The sequence below is a fragment of the Hyla sarda genome, chromosome 1, assembly GCF_029499605.1.
Source record: "Hyla sarda isolate aHylSar1 chromosome 1, aHylSar1.hap1, whole genome shotgun sequence".
Taxonomy (NCBI): Eukaryota; Metazoa; Chordata; class Amphibia; order Anura; family Hylidae; genus Hyla; species Hyla sarda.
Window position 1 is genome coordinate 303371462 of NC_079189.1, and position 18677 is coordinate 303390138.

An 18677-nucleotide genomic window follows, 5' to 3' on the forward strand; every position below is an offset into this window, starting at 1 on the left:
GTGATTCTGTACTGGGTCACCACAAATGCACACTTGCCATTATAAAAAGGCCACATCTTTAACACCTAAACACCTTTGGGGCTATCACATGCTTACAATGCTTTGCTCTCCCTGTTTTGGCCCTCCTTCCCATTCCCACAAGACACTGTAGAATCCACATAGCCTGGTATGTGGAACCCATATACTTGCAGCTAACATTCTGTCTAACTTAATTAACCATACTTTTGGTGCTTTGAGTCTCACGCAGTCCCAAGTAGTATGGGCCCTAAGTATCAAAGCTTGACCCATTTACCAGATGTACCTCCATGAAAAAGATGCATTATCCAAGAAAAAAAACTACTTCAAAGGCCCAGGTAAAAGTGTACTGAGCTTTCCTTCTTTATTTTTTTCTTATGAAGTAATTTTTATCTCTTTGGTGTACGTACGCACATTTATTAAGGACCATGCGCACTTTTGATAAATTTTGCGCATGTAAGCAAAAAAGAGCGCAAATAAAAACCCTTCAGAAAGTGTGTACCTAAACCATCCATTCATAAATCTCCCTTATAGTAGATATATTATGATATCAAGAATGGGCAACATCTTATTTATAGATATACAGTACACTCTATATATTACTCTAAACTTGGAGGGAAACGTAGAATACATTTCCTTGTGGGATTATTAGTAATGTCAATTAAATGGCATAGGATTTATCAGAGACCTGTTCTCTGCAGAAGAAGAAGAATTGATCTATATGCTAAACTTTACATCTCAACATGAAGATTAAAGAAAAGATCTATTCCTCATACAAATTTATATAATTTCATCCATATATTAAAATAGGTCTTATTCAGATGATAAGCATTGGTATCTTACTAAGAACATGTGAGTTATAACTTCTGTGCACAGCAAAGCTGGCTACACAGTGTTGTCATGGACAGTCATTGTCTTATTACCATGACGTTGTCACGATTCGGCTTACAGGTTGTGCATCTACTGTGTCAGCGAGGGATTGGCGTGGACCGTGCCGGTGGACCGGTTCTAAGTGGCTACTGGTGTTCACCAGAGCCCGCCGCAAAGCGGGATGGTCTTGCTGCGGCGGTAGCAACCAGGTCGTATCCACTAGCAACAGCTCAACCTCGCTGACTGCTGAGAAGGCCTAGGCAGAGGCAAGGACTAGGCAGAGGCAAGGTCAGACGTAGCAGAAGGTCGGGGCAGGCGGCAAGGTTCGTAGTCAATATGGATAGCAGGAGATCAGGTAACACAAGCTTGGACAACACTAAACGCTTTCACTGGCACAAGGCAACAAGATCCGGCAAGGGAGTGCAGGGGAAGTGAGGTGATATAGCCAGGGAGCTCCTCCCCGGAGCGCTCACGGCGTCTCTCTCCCTGCAGCGCCCTCGGCGTAACAGTACCCCCCCCCTTAGGTCTCCCCCTTTCTTTGTCCGGCAACTGCTTCACATGGGACGAGGACACCGGGAGTGATTGTAGGGTTTCCTCAAAGGCAGGCAGTACAGCAGGAGTGGGAATGGGGAGGGAGGGCAGAGGGTGAAGCTTGGCACGGGGCAGGGTGTCACCAGGACGGGGGCCATGAGGAGGCAAGGCACAGTCCTGATAAGCCTTGGGGGGACCAGGTGTAGGAGGAGGCACTGAGGCTTGCCTGACGGGACTGGGAGGGGGGGGAGAGGCATTTCTTGTGGCAAGCAGAGTCCCAGTTCTTGATCTCCCCGGTGGTCCAGTCAAGGGTGAGAGAATGAAGCTGGAGCCATGGCAGACCGAGGAGGACCTCAGAGGTGCAGTTGGGAAGGACGAAAAATTCAATCATTTCGTGATAGGGTCCAATGCACATTAAGAGGGGTTTTGTGCGGTAACGCACGGTGCAATCCAATCTAACTCTGTTGACCGCGGAAATGTAGAGCGGCTTGACGAGACGGGTCACCGGGATGCAGAACTTATTCACCAAAGAATCCAGAATAATATTCCCAGAGGCACCAGAGTCCAAGCAGGCCACGGCTGAGAGGGAGGAGTTGGCTGAAGGAGAAATCCGCACGGGCACCGTGAGACGTGGAGAAGCAGACTTCGAAGCAAGAGACGCCACACCCACGTGAGCTGGGTGCGTGCGTGCGTTTCCTAGACGTGGAGGACAAATAGGGCAATCCACCGAGAAATGTTCGGTACCTCGAAGACACTACAGACTTCAGCGAAGAAGGACTGGACTGTGGCTGTGGCAGGATCATTGCGGTGTGGCCCAAGACAAGGCCTTTCCAGAAAGAAGGCTCACTACGAACGCCACCTTAGACCGTTCTGTAGGAAATAGGTCCGACAACATCTCCATATGCAGGGAACATTGAGACAAAAATCCACGTCAGAGTCTAGAGTCCCCATCAAATTTGTCCGGCAGGGACAAGCGGAGGCTAGGGGCGGCCACTCGCTGCGGAGGAGGTGCAGGAGCTGGCGGAGGAGATGGTTGCTGCTGTAGCAGTGGCAGAAGTTGCTGTAACGTGGCGGTCAACTGCGACAGCTGCTGTCCTTGTTGGGCAATTTGCTGCTATTGCTGAGCAACCACCGTGGTAAGGTCAGCGAGACTTGGCAGCGGCACCTCAGCGGGATCCATGGCCGGATCTACTGTCACGATTCGGCTTACAGGTTGTGGATCCACTGTGTCAGCGAGGGATTGGCGTGGACCGTGCCGGTGGACCGGTTCTAAGTGGCTACTGGTGTTCACCAGAGCCCGCCGCAAAGCGGGATGGTCTTGCTGCGGCGGTAGCAACCAGGTCGTATCCACTAGCAACGGCTCAACCTCGCTGACTGCTGAGAAGGCGTGGGACAGAAGGACTAGGCAGAGGCAAGGTCAGACGTAGCAGAAGGTCGGGGCAGGCGGCAAGGTTCGTAGTCAATATGGATAGCAGGAGATCAGGTAACACAAGCTTGGACAACACTAAACGCTTTCACTGGCACAAGGCAACAAGATCCGGCAAGGGAGTGCAGGGGAAGTGAGGTGATATAGCCAGGGAGCAGGTGGAAGCTAATTAAGCTAATTGGGCCAGGCACCAATCATTGGTGCACTGGCCCTTTAAGTCTCAGAGAGCTGGCGCGCGCGCCCTAGAGAGTGGAGCCGCGCGCGCCAGCACATGACAGCCGGGGACCGGGACGGGTAAGTGACTTGGGATGCGATTCGCGAGCGGGCGTGTCCCGCTATGCGAATCGCATCCCCGCCGGCAATGTCAGTGCAGCGCTCCCGGTCAGCGGGTCTGACCGGGGCGCTGCAGGGAGAGAGACGCCGTGAGCGCTCCGGGGAGGAGCAGGGACCCGGAGCGCTCGGCGTAACAGACGTCATATCATAAGGCTTGGCAGAATTTCTGAAGACCTCTCCCTAACTTTTCATGGCCCCATCCATCAGGTAGCTTTTAGGAGTATAGAGTAATTCTGTAGAGTGTAAAACCTCTGTAGTGTAAAAGATCACTGTGTCCTAAAAGATCCCCCCTCTTTGTGTAATTCAATTATTTATTATCTACCATACCCTTTGATAAGAGGTCCTCCAATAGAATCTGGTTATGGTTTTGTATACTAGATTTATAGGGACAGAACGTTGATCCAGGGATTTATTCTGACTGCCATATTTGGAGTCGGGAAGGAATTTCTACCTCTAGTATGAGGGTTTTTTGCCTTCCTCTGGATCAACTCAGTAGGGATATAGGTTGAACATGATGGACTCTGGTCTTTTTTCGACCTTACGAACTATGTTACTATGTAATCTAGTGGGTGTCTAATATGTAAGATAGGGGAGAAGATGTCTGATCGCGGGGGTCTCGCCACTGGGACCCACGCAATGTCTGTGTAGACAGCCGACGTTTTGAAGTTTATGTTCAGAATGCTGGGTTTAGGAGCCTGTGGTTGTGACGTCTCACTACGCCCCCTTGTGATGACATACCATGGCCCCTCCATTCATGTCTATGGGATGGGGCATGGCAGCTATTACACAACCCCCTCCCATAGACATAAATGGAGGGGGTGTGGTGTGACGTCACGGCCATGGCCTCCCAAACTCATTGTTCTGAATGTAATGTTCAGAATGCCGGGGTGTCTGCACGGAGATCACGGGGGAGAGGTGGGGTTGGTCCCAGCAGCGGGACTCTCACGATCCAACATCTTATCCCCTATCCTGTGGATAGGGGATAAGATTAAGATGTCTAGCACAGAGTACACCTTTAACTTCCATCTTGCTTAATGACCATTTATTGGTTCACTAAATGGAGCTATTGACTAGGGAATTACATTCATTATCAATCAAGTTAATCAAGAGTTAGTATTTAAGAGTGAATAACCTAATGTCATCCATCCATCAATTACGGGGCTATTAAATCATGGACAACAGATAGTTTTAGGCAGTTCTATACCTTTTGACCAGACTCACTGTCATCATTTGTGCTTTTTCCAGGCCATAGTTTAGGAGTTGTCACTTTAGAGTACAACTCCCTAACACAGATGTACAGTCTAATTGTTCATACCAACACTAACATATCTTCTCATGAACATTATGGCATTGCTCCCATTATGTCTTACCGCTGAAAAGACTGTATAACACACTTGATAAGAGGAAAACAATGTTAAAATATAAAGTTACATGCAATAATTATATGATCATGGACAACTAAAAAAGTGATATAGATTATATAACGATCATACACTGCTCAAAAAAATAAAGGGAGCACTTAAACAACACAATGTAACTTCAAGTCAATCACACTTCTGTGAAATCACACTGTCCACTCAGGAAGCAACACTGACTGACAATCAATTTCACATGCTGTTGTGCAAATGGAACAGACAACAGGTGGAAATGATAGGCAATAAGCAAGACATCCCCAATAAAGGAATTGTTCTGCAGGTGGTGACCACAGGCCACTTCTCAGTTCCTATGCTTCCTGGCTGATGTTTTGGTCACTTTTGAATGTTGGCGGTGCTTTCACTCTAGTGGTTGTATGAAACGGAGTCTACAACCCACACAAGTGGCTCAGGTAGTGCAGCTCATCCAGTATGGCACATCAATGTGAGCGGTGGCAAGAAGGTCTGCTGTGTCTGTTAGCGTAGTGTCCAGAGCATGGAGTCGCTACCAGGAGACAGGCCAGTACATCAGGAGACATAGAGGAGGCTGTAGGAGGGCAACAACCCAGCAGCAAGACCGCTACCTCCACCTTTGTGGAGGAGGAGCACTGCCAGAGCCCTGCAAAATGACCCCAGCAGGCCACAAATGTGCATGTGTCCACTCAAATGGTCAGAAACAGACTAGATGGGGGTGGTATGAGGGCCTGACATCCACAGGTGGGGGTTGTGCTTACAGCCCAAGACCGTGCAGGACGTTTGGCATTTGCAAGAGAACACCAAGATTGGCAAATTCACCACTGGCACCCTGTGCTCTTCACAGATGAAAGCAGGTTCACACTGAGCACATGTGACAGAAGTGACAGAGTCTGGAGATGCCGTGGTGAACGTCCTGCTGCCTGCAACATCCAGTATTCTTCATTTTTATTCTGGTGGCCATTTTAATATGCTCTTTAGACTTCTTCATGTTTTTCCAGTATGACCGGTTTGGATTTCTAAAGTGGCCGCGGTCCATGCTGCCTGATCCTAAAGTTGCAGAGAGCCACTTTAGAAGAAATGAGCAGTGGCTGCTGGTACTAGCTGATCTGGCTCCCCAGAGAAGAGGAGCCGGAGGATGGCAGAGGAGAAGCGCGGGCACCAGGCTGTTGTGGACAGTAACCCCTGCATTTCTCCAAACTATAGGAGGGCAGAGTGGGGTGCCTTAAACTATATGGGGGCAGTATGGGGGCCTACAACTATATAAGGGGACAATTTTTGAAATGTGCTGCCAAGTAGTACTCGGGCAAAAAAAAGATTTGGAATCACTAATATATACCATAATAATAATGTACTTGTCTAAATTATCAGAGGTAAATAACTATTCATCCACTGACCACCCCAGATATCCCATGGTAAATTTGTAACATTCACTTCTATTCAGAGAGAGCAGATGCCTCTTTTGTTATCACTAATCATAAGTATTGAGTTGACAAAAGGTGCATTCATTTTGTCTCTACTCAGAGAAGGACACAATGGGGAGAAAATGAGACATGAAGAAGTCTAAAGAGCATATTAAAATGGCGACCAGAATAAAAATGAAGAATTATTTGATCATATGATTTTGGCTTATTATTATCATGACTGCACCCCATTTTGAGATTTTTTTCAATTTATTAGTGCTTTGGATGCTCCAAACATGATACGAACATAAACTTGTACACACCAAAATATAAGAGACCAAAGTATAAATTAAACAGATAAATAACTTTATTAGAACAACATCATATAAAAAAACACATAAAGCACATATAGAAGATGGCAAACTGGTGGCACAGGAAAAAGATGGGAGGACGAGAGGGGCTGGATATCCAAAGAGAATAGATGGTACAATATTGATAGTGGCCAGGTATAAGAGACAATTAACCACATGGGGAATCATAGAAATATATGGCTGACATAATAAGAATGCACAGGTACAAAAAGCATAAATAGCAAAGAACAATGAATAATGCACCTAGCCTGGATACCTCTCACCTCCACCCCAAACATAAACCCTGAACATAAACTTGTGTAAAACTGGCCTAAAGCTAGATATTGAAACACATGTTCAATAGCAATAGTAATGGTAAAGCTCTTTGTAAATCTTGATAGATAATAATTGTAATACACTATCACGAATTACAGTTTTATAGTTTATCTTAGATCTTTTCACATATGTAGACCAGGCAATAATCATTTTGATTGATAATGTCTATACTATGATTCATAGGGTATTATGAAACATTATCTGTAAAATTGACAAAATAAAAATGCCAAAGACTAAAATAGAAAAAATAAACACATTTAATGATCATTCAAGTCACTTGAATGTTGCTTCAAAAGGAGGATAAGAATACATGCAACCACAATTAAAACCAATATCACAAAAATAAATGCTAAACTTAATTGAGAAGTATCATGCTAAAAAAACCTATCCCCTATCCAAGGTATATAGGATATGTTTTTGATGGCCCCTGCACAAGGCCCCGACCCACCACGTGGACAGAGCGTGTGAGACCCCTGTGATCTAAAACTTAACCACTATCCTTTGGATAAAGAATATGTATTTTTTGCCATTATATAGTTTATAAAAATAAATCAACTTAACGATGATGTGGGCAACTGTCCATGCCACATCACTTATTTCACATATGTTTTTGTTAGGAGGTATAATTCACGTTACACAAATACTTCCATGATGGGATGCTCCCTGCTCAGGAACCCCCAATATGAACCAGAGCGGTGAGATAACAAAAAGCTGATCCCTCTCTAGTAAACCTGATAAGTCACTCATATAACTGAATAGTTGGCATGTAATACCATATTTTCCCTGCAGTGGCCGCTGTGGTAAAATTCTTTAGTGAAGTGTGACCAGCTGGTGCTTAACAGCTGACTTTAGAAACCAGAATCACAGCAATCCGCTGATGGCTGAGGGGGCAGGTTTTTTTTTTTTTTGGTTTTTTTTACAAGGTGTCGCCTTTGTAAGACGTTATTACCTTGGAACCCCATATTAGCAACTCCATCCACAGTATTCTGTTAACATTACTGAGACTAATACCTGAAGTGATTTCCTTATAATATTGTGGTAGCCCAGTATGGGAGGTGTTACCCGTACTCTTGCTGCCCTGTCCGGCAGCCTCCCTTCAGTGTCCGCTGGGACCCTTGTACTTGTTTCCCCCCTGTATATATGTTTTGCTGTGTATTATAATATATAATGTGTTGTTGCTTTAAGAAATGTACCATGTGATTGTTACCCAGAAGGTACCAGGGACCTGGTCATCCCAGGGGTTACCTATGGTCTCCCTGCTAGTCTCCCCCATATAAGCCCTGGGAGGAGCTAACTCACTCTCTTTGAGCTCTGCTCTTTCTGCTAAGCTGAGGTCCAGTATAGACGAGTCCCAGTGTGTGTGTCCAGAGTCATTGGAGGCCTTAAGTCAAGTCTGCAGTCACAGCCAATTGCAAGTAAGCTACAGTCATAGCTTTGTCAGTCATTCGTCAAGTCAGTCCCTGTCAGCAACTGTCAAGTCAGCGTGGCCTGCATTAAATTATCCAGTCCTACTACAAGTCCCAGCAAGCTCTTGAGGTCTCTGAGTCACTGGTCACCTCCGTGGGCCCTGGCTGAACTGTATAGACTTTACCATCTGTCTACCCTCAGTAAAGCTACTTTAATCCATAGCTTGGCGTCGGAGTCATTATTGCCCCTGTGCCTAGCCCAGGATCTAGAGGTATACTTTCGGGTGGTATCGAGGATAAACCACGCCTTGGAGTCACAAATACAAGGGGTTAATGCCATCTGCCCCTAGGGTAACAACATCTGCCCTCATCACACCTTGTTACCACAATATTTTTTTGTAGTAATATATTTATTTAGTAGGTTATTTTGTTTTTTTTAGTATTCTTCACAGCAGTAGAGATAAGTGTCTAATTTTTGTCTTAAATCAATATTTTACAGAAACTCAGGATAGGCCATCAATGTCTGATTGGTGGGTTGCTGACATTGGCGCCCCTGCCAATCAGCCGAAGATATGTCATATAACTGTGTTACTGCAAAACTGCTCCCAATTAAGTGAATGAGGGCTGCACTGGTAACCCAGCGCCACCACTCCACAAAACCAACTATTTCCAGCCGTTTATTGTGTATGGGCCATAGCTACCATAGCCAGGGCTCTGCTGAACTGATGATTGGCGGGGGTCCTGAGGATAGGAGATCAATATGAAATACCCAGAAAACCGATTTAATGGAACAAAGGAGATATTTACAATTTCAATCTAGAGAAGAGAGAGTTACCCACAGATGTATCTCATAAAAAATGATTGGTTGTAAAGCACTGTAAAAGGGAGGTATTCGCACATGTTCGCATGTCTTCAGTCTATAAAGGGCACATTTTAGGGACTCAGTATTTCTAAATATATTGACACTCTTCAGTATGCATTTGCTCTATATGTGGAACAATGTCTTCTGCGTTTTGCCTGGTTCTCACCGTAGCTGTGCTTTTCCGCCTTTCCATTATGAAATTTATTTGATAGATCAGGACTACAGCCAAACAGATTACAACAATCTGTAAAGTAATAAAACACAGATATAATAAAAACTAACACCTATATTACAAAAAAAAAGGAACATATCTATTAGGGCCCTTACACACTGTCACATTATGACTTTATACAACCTTTGAGCTGTACCCCTAGACTTCTTTGAAAGTATATCTGTCATTTGCTAAAACTTTTTCTATAATGCTGATAATACATTATATCTATATTTGTAATATACATTAGTTTAAAAAAATGTTTTATATTTTAGGGTGAAAAAAAATGATGTCTTGTCCTTGCAGCTATTGCCTGTGTGTCACTGCTGGGACAAAGTACAGGAAATGTTGGCAGGACAAGCAGCTCTTTACATGCTCTTGTCTTGTCAATCCGCCTGCTGTGTGAGCCGGGGGCTTATTACAGAGCCTTAGTGCAAAAAGTCCTGCTTGTCTGCCCCCATCTGTAATTCGTTTCTGCACATGCAATAGCTGCAAGGACAAAACCACATTTTTTCACTCAAAAGTACAACATGTTATCTATAAATTTTTGCAAATGACAGTGCCCATTTAACTATTTTGCTTCCTTTGGCTTTTGATTTCAAATAGAGTCTAACAGAAAAAAAATTGTCAGATTCCAAAGTACGAAGCTATTTTCCTCGAGTAGCATTGCTTGTTAGGATCATATAGTGACACACAGAGTAGTTGCTGCTCAGCAGCATGAGGCCTTAGGATCCTTTTAAACAGTCAAATGGATGCAGATCTAGTAGCACAGGACTTGTTAAAGGGGTACTCCGGTGGAATTTTTTTTTTTTAATCAACTGGTACCAGAAAGTAAAGCAGATTTGTAAATTACTTCTATTTGTAACAGATTTGTAAATTACTTCTATTCAGCTGCTGTATGCTCCACAGAAAGTTCTTTTCTTTTTTAATTTCCTTTCTGTCTGACCACAGTGCTCTCTGCTGACACCTCTGTCCATGTCAGGAACTGCCTAGAGCAGGAGAGGTTTGCTATGGGGATTTGCTCCCGCTCTGGACAGTTCCTGACATGGACAGAGGTGTCAGCAGAGAGCACTGTGGTCAGACAGAAAATAAATTCCTGTGGAGCATACAGCAGCTGATAAGTACTGGATGGATTAAGATTTTTAAATAGATGTAATTTACAAATTTGTTTAACATTCTGTCACCAGTTGATTTTTAAATAAATAAATGGTTTCCACAGGAGTACCCCTTTAAAGATGCCTTTTCCATGAAATGTGTGGACAGGGCCGCAAAAATCTGGATCATTTGTGTGGACCTTCACTTCTCTCATTCTTAGCTACACATCCGCTATTTACATAGGGGGACATGCTGCAACTGATGAAGATTTTTAGGGCCTCACGATCCCTGTAGTCAGCCAGTGGATGAGTCTCGTCGATTGTTGGCTGATCGCTGGATCTTTTACATGGAGCAATAATTGGCCTATTTGTTCAGTAATCACCCAGTGTAGAATATCCTTTAGTGTACGTTGGGGGAATATTTTATTGATTTGGCCTTTTTATTTAAATAAACTGCCAGATTGATTGAAAAAGTGAGGACGTACACATTTTCAAAGACTTTTGCCTTGTTTTCACCATGTGCGCAGATTATGTCTTTTTAAAAGGGGCATGGTCTTTGAAACAGGCAGGGCAAGGGGTGGTGCTTAAATTGTGCCATATCTGCAAGATATCTTCCTCAGATTGCCTAGTCTAAGTAAAACTTGGCAAGTTTTTGAATGTGTTCATGTTGAGTCTATTTTCACCACATTTCATAAAGATTCAGTATTTTACCTAATTCCTATGACTTCACAGTTTTACACTATGGTGTGCTTTAGCCCATTACTCTTTTAATGCTACTAGAGACAGAATTGCTTAATGACTTTGAAGATCATGTTCTGTATGCCATTTGATTTGATAAACAAACAATGGATCACTCTGTATTGTCTCATGGATCTGCTGCTATCAGCTGAGGAACCACTTAGGCTATGTTCACATGGTGGAATGTTTTACTTTTCGCTAGGACCGCTCGGAAATGCGCCGTCTCATAGATGCAATGCATTTCCTTGCGGAATCCACAGTAAGAAAGGCGTGTTTATTCTTTCTGTGGACACTGGAATCAGTCAGTAGTGTAGGACATCATTATACCTCTAGAAAGATGAATCCCAATGCAATGTATGCAAGGAACAAAAGGTTTCCTCGACCCCAGCTGACAATCTTGTCCAAGCACCCCTCAACATAGATACGGTCCTCCACAAACCAACTCATGAGATTCTGAGTTTCATATCCACACATTGTATTAATAACTGTCTGCACAAAAAGAAAAATAGAGAAATGTTAATGATGGGCAAGTACAACTGGCAGTTGAGCATGGTTCTGCTTGGACCCCAATAACCACAAGAGCATGAAAGTCAGCACCGTCTCTCAACACCATGAAATGCTGCAGTATATACCTGTGTGGTATCCCGGTACAGGACCTGGTCCTGTCCCTTCTCTAAAGTCCCCTCAGCCAGAGTCCCTCCATTTCCATAGGGCTCTCCTGCAGGGCTTACCCCTGGCCACCTCACATAAATGATGTTGATATATTATTTAACGTATAGGAAATATAAATGTACAGGAACTTTCCCGGGTCATGTGATGTACAGTTGTGATGTATAATTGTTTAAGGACCTTGCTGGGTCATGTGATGTACCCAGAGTTCACTGGGTTCAGGACTTACAGGTTTGCTGACCAATGAGCTTAGTCCAGCCCCTATTATATAAAGGGCTGTAGTCTGTAAATTCTCTCTCTTGAGACCTGGACACTAAAGAAGCACATTCAGCATAACTTCATTCAATTCATCTAGGCCAAAGCCTGAAAGAACCAGCAGCCACTAAAACCGTGAGTTATCAAGCTCAACCTATCAAATCTTGTGTGACTACTACCAGCTAAAATCTTATAATTAGTAGCACAGAGGCCTGCATAAAAAAGTTCATTATTTCAAGTCCCAGCAAAACCTGTGAGGAACCAGCATCCCGGTTCTCTCTGAAAGACTGCATAATTGTAAAGACTGTTGCATATCAGTTAAAGTAAAGTTTTCCGGTTACTTCATAAAATCTGCCATTTGTGGTCCGGTTGGCGGCATGAACATTACTATTAAGGAAACCTCACCCTGGCGTCACGACAACTAAGGGTTAATACCACCAGACCCTATAATACTATTCCAACACCCCTACACTATAAATCCTGAGGACCACCACACCTGACACTGGCAAAACATTTAAATAATATAAAATATTAGAGTGCTGTGAAACTTCACTTGGTTGAATGATGGTCTTAGAAACCCTTCAAAGGCACAGCAGTTACACACCTTCCTTAATGGCGACTGCTAGACCCCCACCCCAATCTGTAGAATGTTTTTAATGGAACGGCAGGTTGGCACACACATTGTTTCTGCCTTCATTGTCTATGGAATGAAGTGAATTTTTCCTATGGATCCATCTAAACATGTGTCCCGCTCAGAGATTACCTGTCCCTTTTCCTTGATGCAGCAGGAGAATGGCACTCCACATCTCTCCAAACTTGGGTTGGTGTCTGTGCAGTAGAAGTAAATGTTTGTGGACCAGTCTTTGTAGCTTTTAACTCCACAACATTCAAACTTGGGTACATTCAAAGAAAAATACAGAAATTATTTTTATCATTTAAGAAGCATTCTGGGAATATGTATTTATTTATGTGTTTATATAGTGCAGCAATTCAATGAGAGAATGATGTAGAGGTTCTTGTCTATGCCTGGTGCATACCGGGTTTAGCTGATGTGGCAGACATGAGTTTGCAGACATACTGGTTTTCAATTCCATCACTAAAATTATTTCCAAATGCTGCCTACATTTCCCACGAGCTCTTTGGCTGTGTAGAGAGATAGTGTGGCATTTGATCACTGCACTTGGCCATCTAATCAGGCTACTGGAGTTCAGCAAGGGGAACTGATTTGACTCCTAAGTGGGTTGAGGTCAGTTTACATAATGTACAGTTTTGATGGGTTATCTTGTACAAAGTGTTTTTTTAATTGAAATACTACTCAAAGGGATTTGAGCTATAATTGCAATTGAGGTATTGTATGGCTGTGTTAACAAGTTTAATTTTTACAGCATTTTTCACATATTTTTACTGCATTTTGGCCATTTGCGCTGCAATATTCCAAAATTGTGCTAAAAATGACACATTTTTTACATGAGAATTGCACAATTATTGTAAACAGCTTAATAAAAAAAAAGGGAGATATATACAATACCTGCTATTTATGCTGATCCCAAAGAGATAGCAGCAGTCTGTTCACATTATACAAAACCTATATATACCACACAAAGTGTTAACCTACACTGTAAAAAGGCTAGGTTACTGGTTACTGGTACAAGGGCAGGCTAGTCCCCTATTCCCATATACAATGATATATAAGGGGAGGTTGCACAGGTGCAAAATACTGATAAACAATCACTCACACACCTACTAGTCATGAGGGGGTTAGCTGCTTAATATTATAGTTGCACACAGATAAGGCATATACAGGGTGCCAGTAAACATGATAATGTATAGTGCACCATGCTCACTTACAATTAGTGACACCAATACTATTCAATCACTCGGGCTGCCCAGCATCTTTTCTGTGCACCCCACAAGCACTGACACCCCGTGTTCATCAGGATTTTGCACCTGTGCTGTGCTGGAAGCTGCTATGCATCACAACTTCCCTCAGGGATGCTGAAAGTATGGCGTTTTCGCTTAGAAAAAAAAACGCCATGGTCAAAATCACAGCAAAACGCCAGGTCAGGGGAAAAAAAAGCCAAACCCAAAAACGTAAAGTGGATTTGGTATCTTCATTTCCCTATTGACTCCCTGCTAACATCTGGCCGCTGTGTTTTGTTTTTCCCACGTAAAAACGCTGTGTGGGAAAAAGTCCCTAGTGGAAACATAGCGTTATGGAAGTTTTCTGTTTAGGGAACTTCTTTAATATATTTTGTTATCACTAAGATCAATATTACCTTTTTCTGAATGTAATCAATGAAGTTTTGCAGATCTAGATCCTCCCGGTAATAAATAATTGCCCTTGCCATGACAGAAGAGGCTTTATCCAAAACCTGTAAAAAATTGTGATAAAAAAAAACCACACAGACACTGTTACCGTGCAAAAATAGGTACAAAACAGCAGGTTGTAGAATGTGACTTTTTTTTGGAGAAAACATTATGAAAGAGGTCATTAGAGTTCAGTATATGATAGGCAAGCACTTACCATTCCTGAAAACATAAAGCCTAGAATAGCCGCCACAAGCTGAAGAATCAAGACTACAATGAGCATGCCAGAAAACTGAAAAGAAATTGAAATAGACTGATGAATGTCATTTCAGGTACATTACAATCAAGTCTAAGGGACTTCTGGTACATCTTCTGATCGTGTTACTCTCAGGCTGCAGAGATTGCCCGGGACTTTTAAAGGGGTACTCCGCCCCTAGACATCTTATCCCCTATCCAAAGGATAGGGGATAAGATGTCAGATCGCCGCGGTCAATACAAGTCTATCCATCACGCCCCCTCCCATAGACTTGCATTAAGGGGATGGGCCGTGATGTCACGAGGGGCGGAGCCATGACATCACGCTGCTCCGTCCCCCGTATCGCCCGTCATTACGCACAGAGCGAACTCGCTCTGTACTGTAATGAGAGCGGGGTGCCGTAGCGGGGATCCCAGGGCTCCCCAGCAGCGGGACCGCGGCGATCTGACATCTTATCCCCTATCCTTTGGATAGGGGATAAGATGTCTAGGGGCGGAGTACCCCTTTAAACATCCTGACAAATGTCCGGCAGACAGCTGCAAAGAATGGTTAGTATGGAGGATGGGATAAGATGATGTAATATGAGGTCAGGATATGAGGATGGGATATGAGGTCGGGATATAAGGTCAGAATATGAGGAAGGTATATGAGGACAGAACCATATAAGCAAACATGCTAATAACATCAGTCTTGGCATAGTCTGTCTATAGCATCTACTTACAATTTTAAGCAGAAAGTGCACATCTCTCAGGGCTCCCATGCATCCAAAGAAAGTTATGATAAACATAAGCATACCGACCACGATTAATAAGATAGCAGGATCTGTAGTAAGGGAATCCACAACACCTGGCAAGGAATTATGTTTTGTGAATTGCAATGAATTTTCAGTTAAGATCCTTTTCTCCACTAGTGACATAGTAAAATTATAATGTTAAAAAAAAGCCACAGAGAAAACTACTTGGAGGAGATTTATTAAAACCTAAGTAAATCAAAAGTGGACCAGTGGCCTATGACAAACAATCAGATTGCTTCTTTTATTTTTTTAAAAGGCCTCTTGAAAATAAAAGAAGCATCACCACTTCACAGAGTACGGAGTCAACTACCAAACAGCTCATTGGTGGTGGTGTCGGCACCCCAGGGATCAATTCATGAGGATAGGCTATCAATAGTTTTCCTGGAAAACCCTGTTAAGGAACTTCCTTACTAACAATATCCTGTCCTCTCATCCCTAAGGCTATGTTCACATGGCAGAATTTACTAGCGGAATTCTGCGGAAGAATTCCGCATGGAAATTCCCCAAAAGCAGAGTCCCATTGATTTCAATGGGATTCTGTTGCACTGTGCACACGGCAGATGTTTCTGGGGCGGAAATCCTGATTCCAACATCCGCAAAAACATTGAACATGTTCAATGTTTTTGTGGATTCCACAAGGAAATGCATTGATGTCTATGATGCGGCGCATTTCTGAGTGGTCCAAGCAGCCGCCGGTTAGTCAAATGTGTGGAATGCCAGCACCTGTTTTTCATGCAGACATTCCATGTGAACCCGGCCTAATAGTTACCTGCAATAGAAGATGGCAAATTGCACTAGTTTTCTTTGTGGGTTTTAATTCCCTACAAGTATTTTTCCACGGTATTTATTAATGTTTCCCCACATTTTGCACTTTTCCCTACATTTAGTTTTTTTTACAACTGCTCTGATCTGTGGGGTTTTCCAGAGCTCAAATCCACCACATTTTCTGTGGAAACCTTAGTAAATATGTTGGGATTTTTGAAAATGTTGGGGACACGCCCCTTTTCCATAGCGACCATGCTCCCTTTCCACAGCGACCATGCCCCCTTTCCCCAGCGACCAAGCCCCCTTTTCGGATTTTATGAGTAAAATGGAGAATTGGTCTGTTTGTCAAATTTTTTTGCGCAAATTCTGTGCAGACAAAATTTGTGGTGCAATGCGCCAAATTCTGGAACACAACCCCACAAAACAGGTCGGGTTTACAATAGCAAATCAGGGCCAATGTAGTTTGCAGTGTGGTAAAGAGAAATATGTTGTGTAATACAAAGTAAAAAAAATATGTTTTAAGGGGTACTCCGCCCCTAGACATCTTATCCACTATCCAAAGGATAGGGGACAAGCTGTCTGATCGCGGGGGGCCCACCGCTGGGATCCCCGCGATCTCTCGTGTGGTACCACAGTCATACGGTTAACAGAGCGAAGTTCGCTCCGTGCCTGATGACTAGCGATATGGTGCTGACGTCATGGCCACGCCCCCTTCCAAAGAGTTGCACTGAGGGGATGTGGCTGTGACGTCACAAGGGGGCATGACCATTATGTCAAGAGTCTCTGGTGCTGAAGTCGCCATTCTAAATGAACGCCGGGTGCTGCAGGGAGATCACAGGGGGTCCCAGCCGCGGGACCCCCACGATCAGATATCTTATCCCCTATACTTTGGATAGGGAATAAGATGTTCAGGGGCGGAGTACCCCTTTAACCCCTTAACAACGCAGGACGTATATTTATGTCCTGCGCCGGCTCCCACCAAATAACACCATATCGGGTTGGTCCCGGCAGTTATCAAAGTCCAAGACCCGCGGCTAATACTGGACATCACATTAACCCTTCAGACGATCAAAGTTGATTGCGTTGTCTGTAATTTAAAAAAAAAAGAATTCCCGGCAGCTCAGTCGGGCTGATCGGGACCGCCCCAGTGAAACTGAGCAGAGTCCCTTCCTGCCTCCTCATTGTCCGATCCCTGAATGACTGCTCCGTGCCTGAGATCCAGGCAGGAGCAGTCGAGCGCCAAAAACACTGATCAATGCTATGCTATGGCATAGCATCAATCAGTGCTGGCAATCAGTGTAATGCATGTTATAGTCCCCTATGGGGCTAAAACATTGCAAAAAAAAAGTGGAAAAAAAAAGTTAAAAGGGTATTCCAGGATTTTTATTTGACTATGCTACACGGGCTGTAAAGTAAGTGTAGTTCTTAATATAGTGTCTGTACCTGTGTGTGGCGGTTTTCTCACATTTCCTCTGTGATTTTCACCCCAATATTTATTTTTACCAGCATACAAAATGACTGTTGTCCCAGATTTTTCCCAGGTTGCAATGCGGCCGAGACCTGACTCACTAGTCAGCTGATGACAGGGAGCCTGTCTGCTTCAATGGGTGGAGGGATCGCTTGGTAGGAGAGAGATCAATCTGCAACTAATGCAACAGCTGTAGGCACCCTAATGTAGCCTTAAAAACCACAGTTCTTTTGAATGGATGCAGCTCATTTATGTTTCAATGGGTGGGGTGGCTGATGTGTGGGAGGGAGGAAAATGGAATTATGGGATTTGTAGTAAAAAAAAAGAAAACTCACACAGGAAATACCAGTTCACAAAAAGCTAGCCACAGTGTTATGGTAATCTCACAACATAGCCATTTAGCCCCAAGACAAGCGCAGATCCTTCCTAAGCATGTCCATTACTGTCTTCCAGGTACGTACTAAAATCACCTTATGGTGGATAACCCCTTTAATAGAGATGATTTAACCCCTTCCCTAATAAAAGTTTGAATCACCCCCCCCCCCCTTTTCTTATTTAAAAAAAAACTTGTGTAAATTAAAAATAGTTCATAAATGTCCGAACTATAAAAATATATCATTAATTAAACTGAACAATCAATGGCGTACATGCAAAAAAATTTCAAAGTCCATAATAGCGTATTTTGGGTCACTTTTTATACCATTAAAAAATTTTATAAAAAGCAATCAAAAAGTCTAATCAAAACAAAAGTGGTACCGATTAAAATGTATGAGGGGAAAAAAATTAGCCCTGATACATCCCGTATGCGAAAAAATTCAAAAGTTATAGGGGTCAGAAGATGACATTTTTAAATGTATTAATTTTCCTGCATGTAGTTATGATTTTTTCCAGAAGTAAGACAAAATCATACCTAATCATAGATGTAGGTATCATTTTAATCATATGCACCTACAGAACAAAGATAAGGTGTCATTTTTACCAAAAAATGCACTGCGTAGAAACGGAAGCACCTAAAATGTAAAAAAAAAAATTAAAAAATTTCTATTTTGTTGCACAATTATATATATTTTTTTGGTTTCGCCATAGATTTTTGGATAAAATGACTGATGTCGTCACAAAGTAGAATTGGTGGCGCCAAAAAAAAACATCATATGGGTTTGGAGGTGCAAAATTGAAAGGGTTATGATTTTTAAAAGGTGAGGAG

The 18677-nt window shown here is 43.1% G+C and overlaps 1 protein-coding gene across 1 annotated transcript in view; it reads right to left on the reverse strand.

Annotated features, from left to right (window-relative positions):
* Nucleotides 1–8374: 8374 nt before the first annotated feature.
* LOC130269951 (tetraspanin-33-like) overlaps nucleotides 8375–18677 on the reverse strand; it is a 28737-nt gene continuing 18434 nt past the window's right edge. Inside the window, exons 3-8 of the mRNA XM_056518154.1 lie at nucleotides 15169–15293; nucleotides 14409–14483; nucleotides 14161–14256; nucleotides 12648–12776; nucleotides 11288–11449; nucleotides 8375–9161 (exon numbers count right to left, since the gene is read on the reverse strand). Of these exons, the coding sequence (XP_056374129.1) occupies nucleotides 9006–9161; nucleotides 11288–11449; nucleotides 12648–12776; nucleotides 14161–14256; nucleotides 14409–14483; nucleotides 15169–15293 (743 nt within the window). The 3' untranslated portion in view covers nucleotides 8375–9005. The remainder of the gene's footprint in view (nucleotides 9162–11287; nucleotides 11450–12647; nucleotides 12777–14160; nucleotides 14257–14408; nucleotides 14484–15168; nucleotides 15294–18677) is intronic.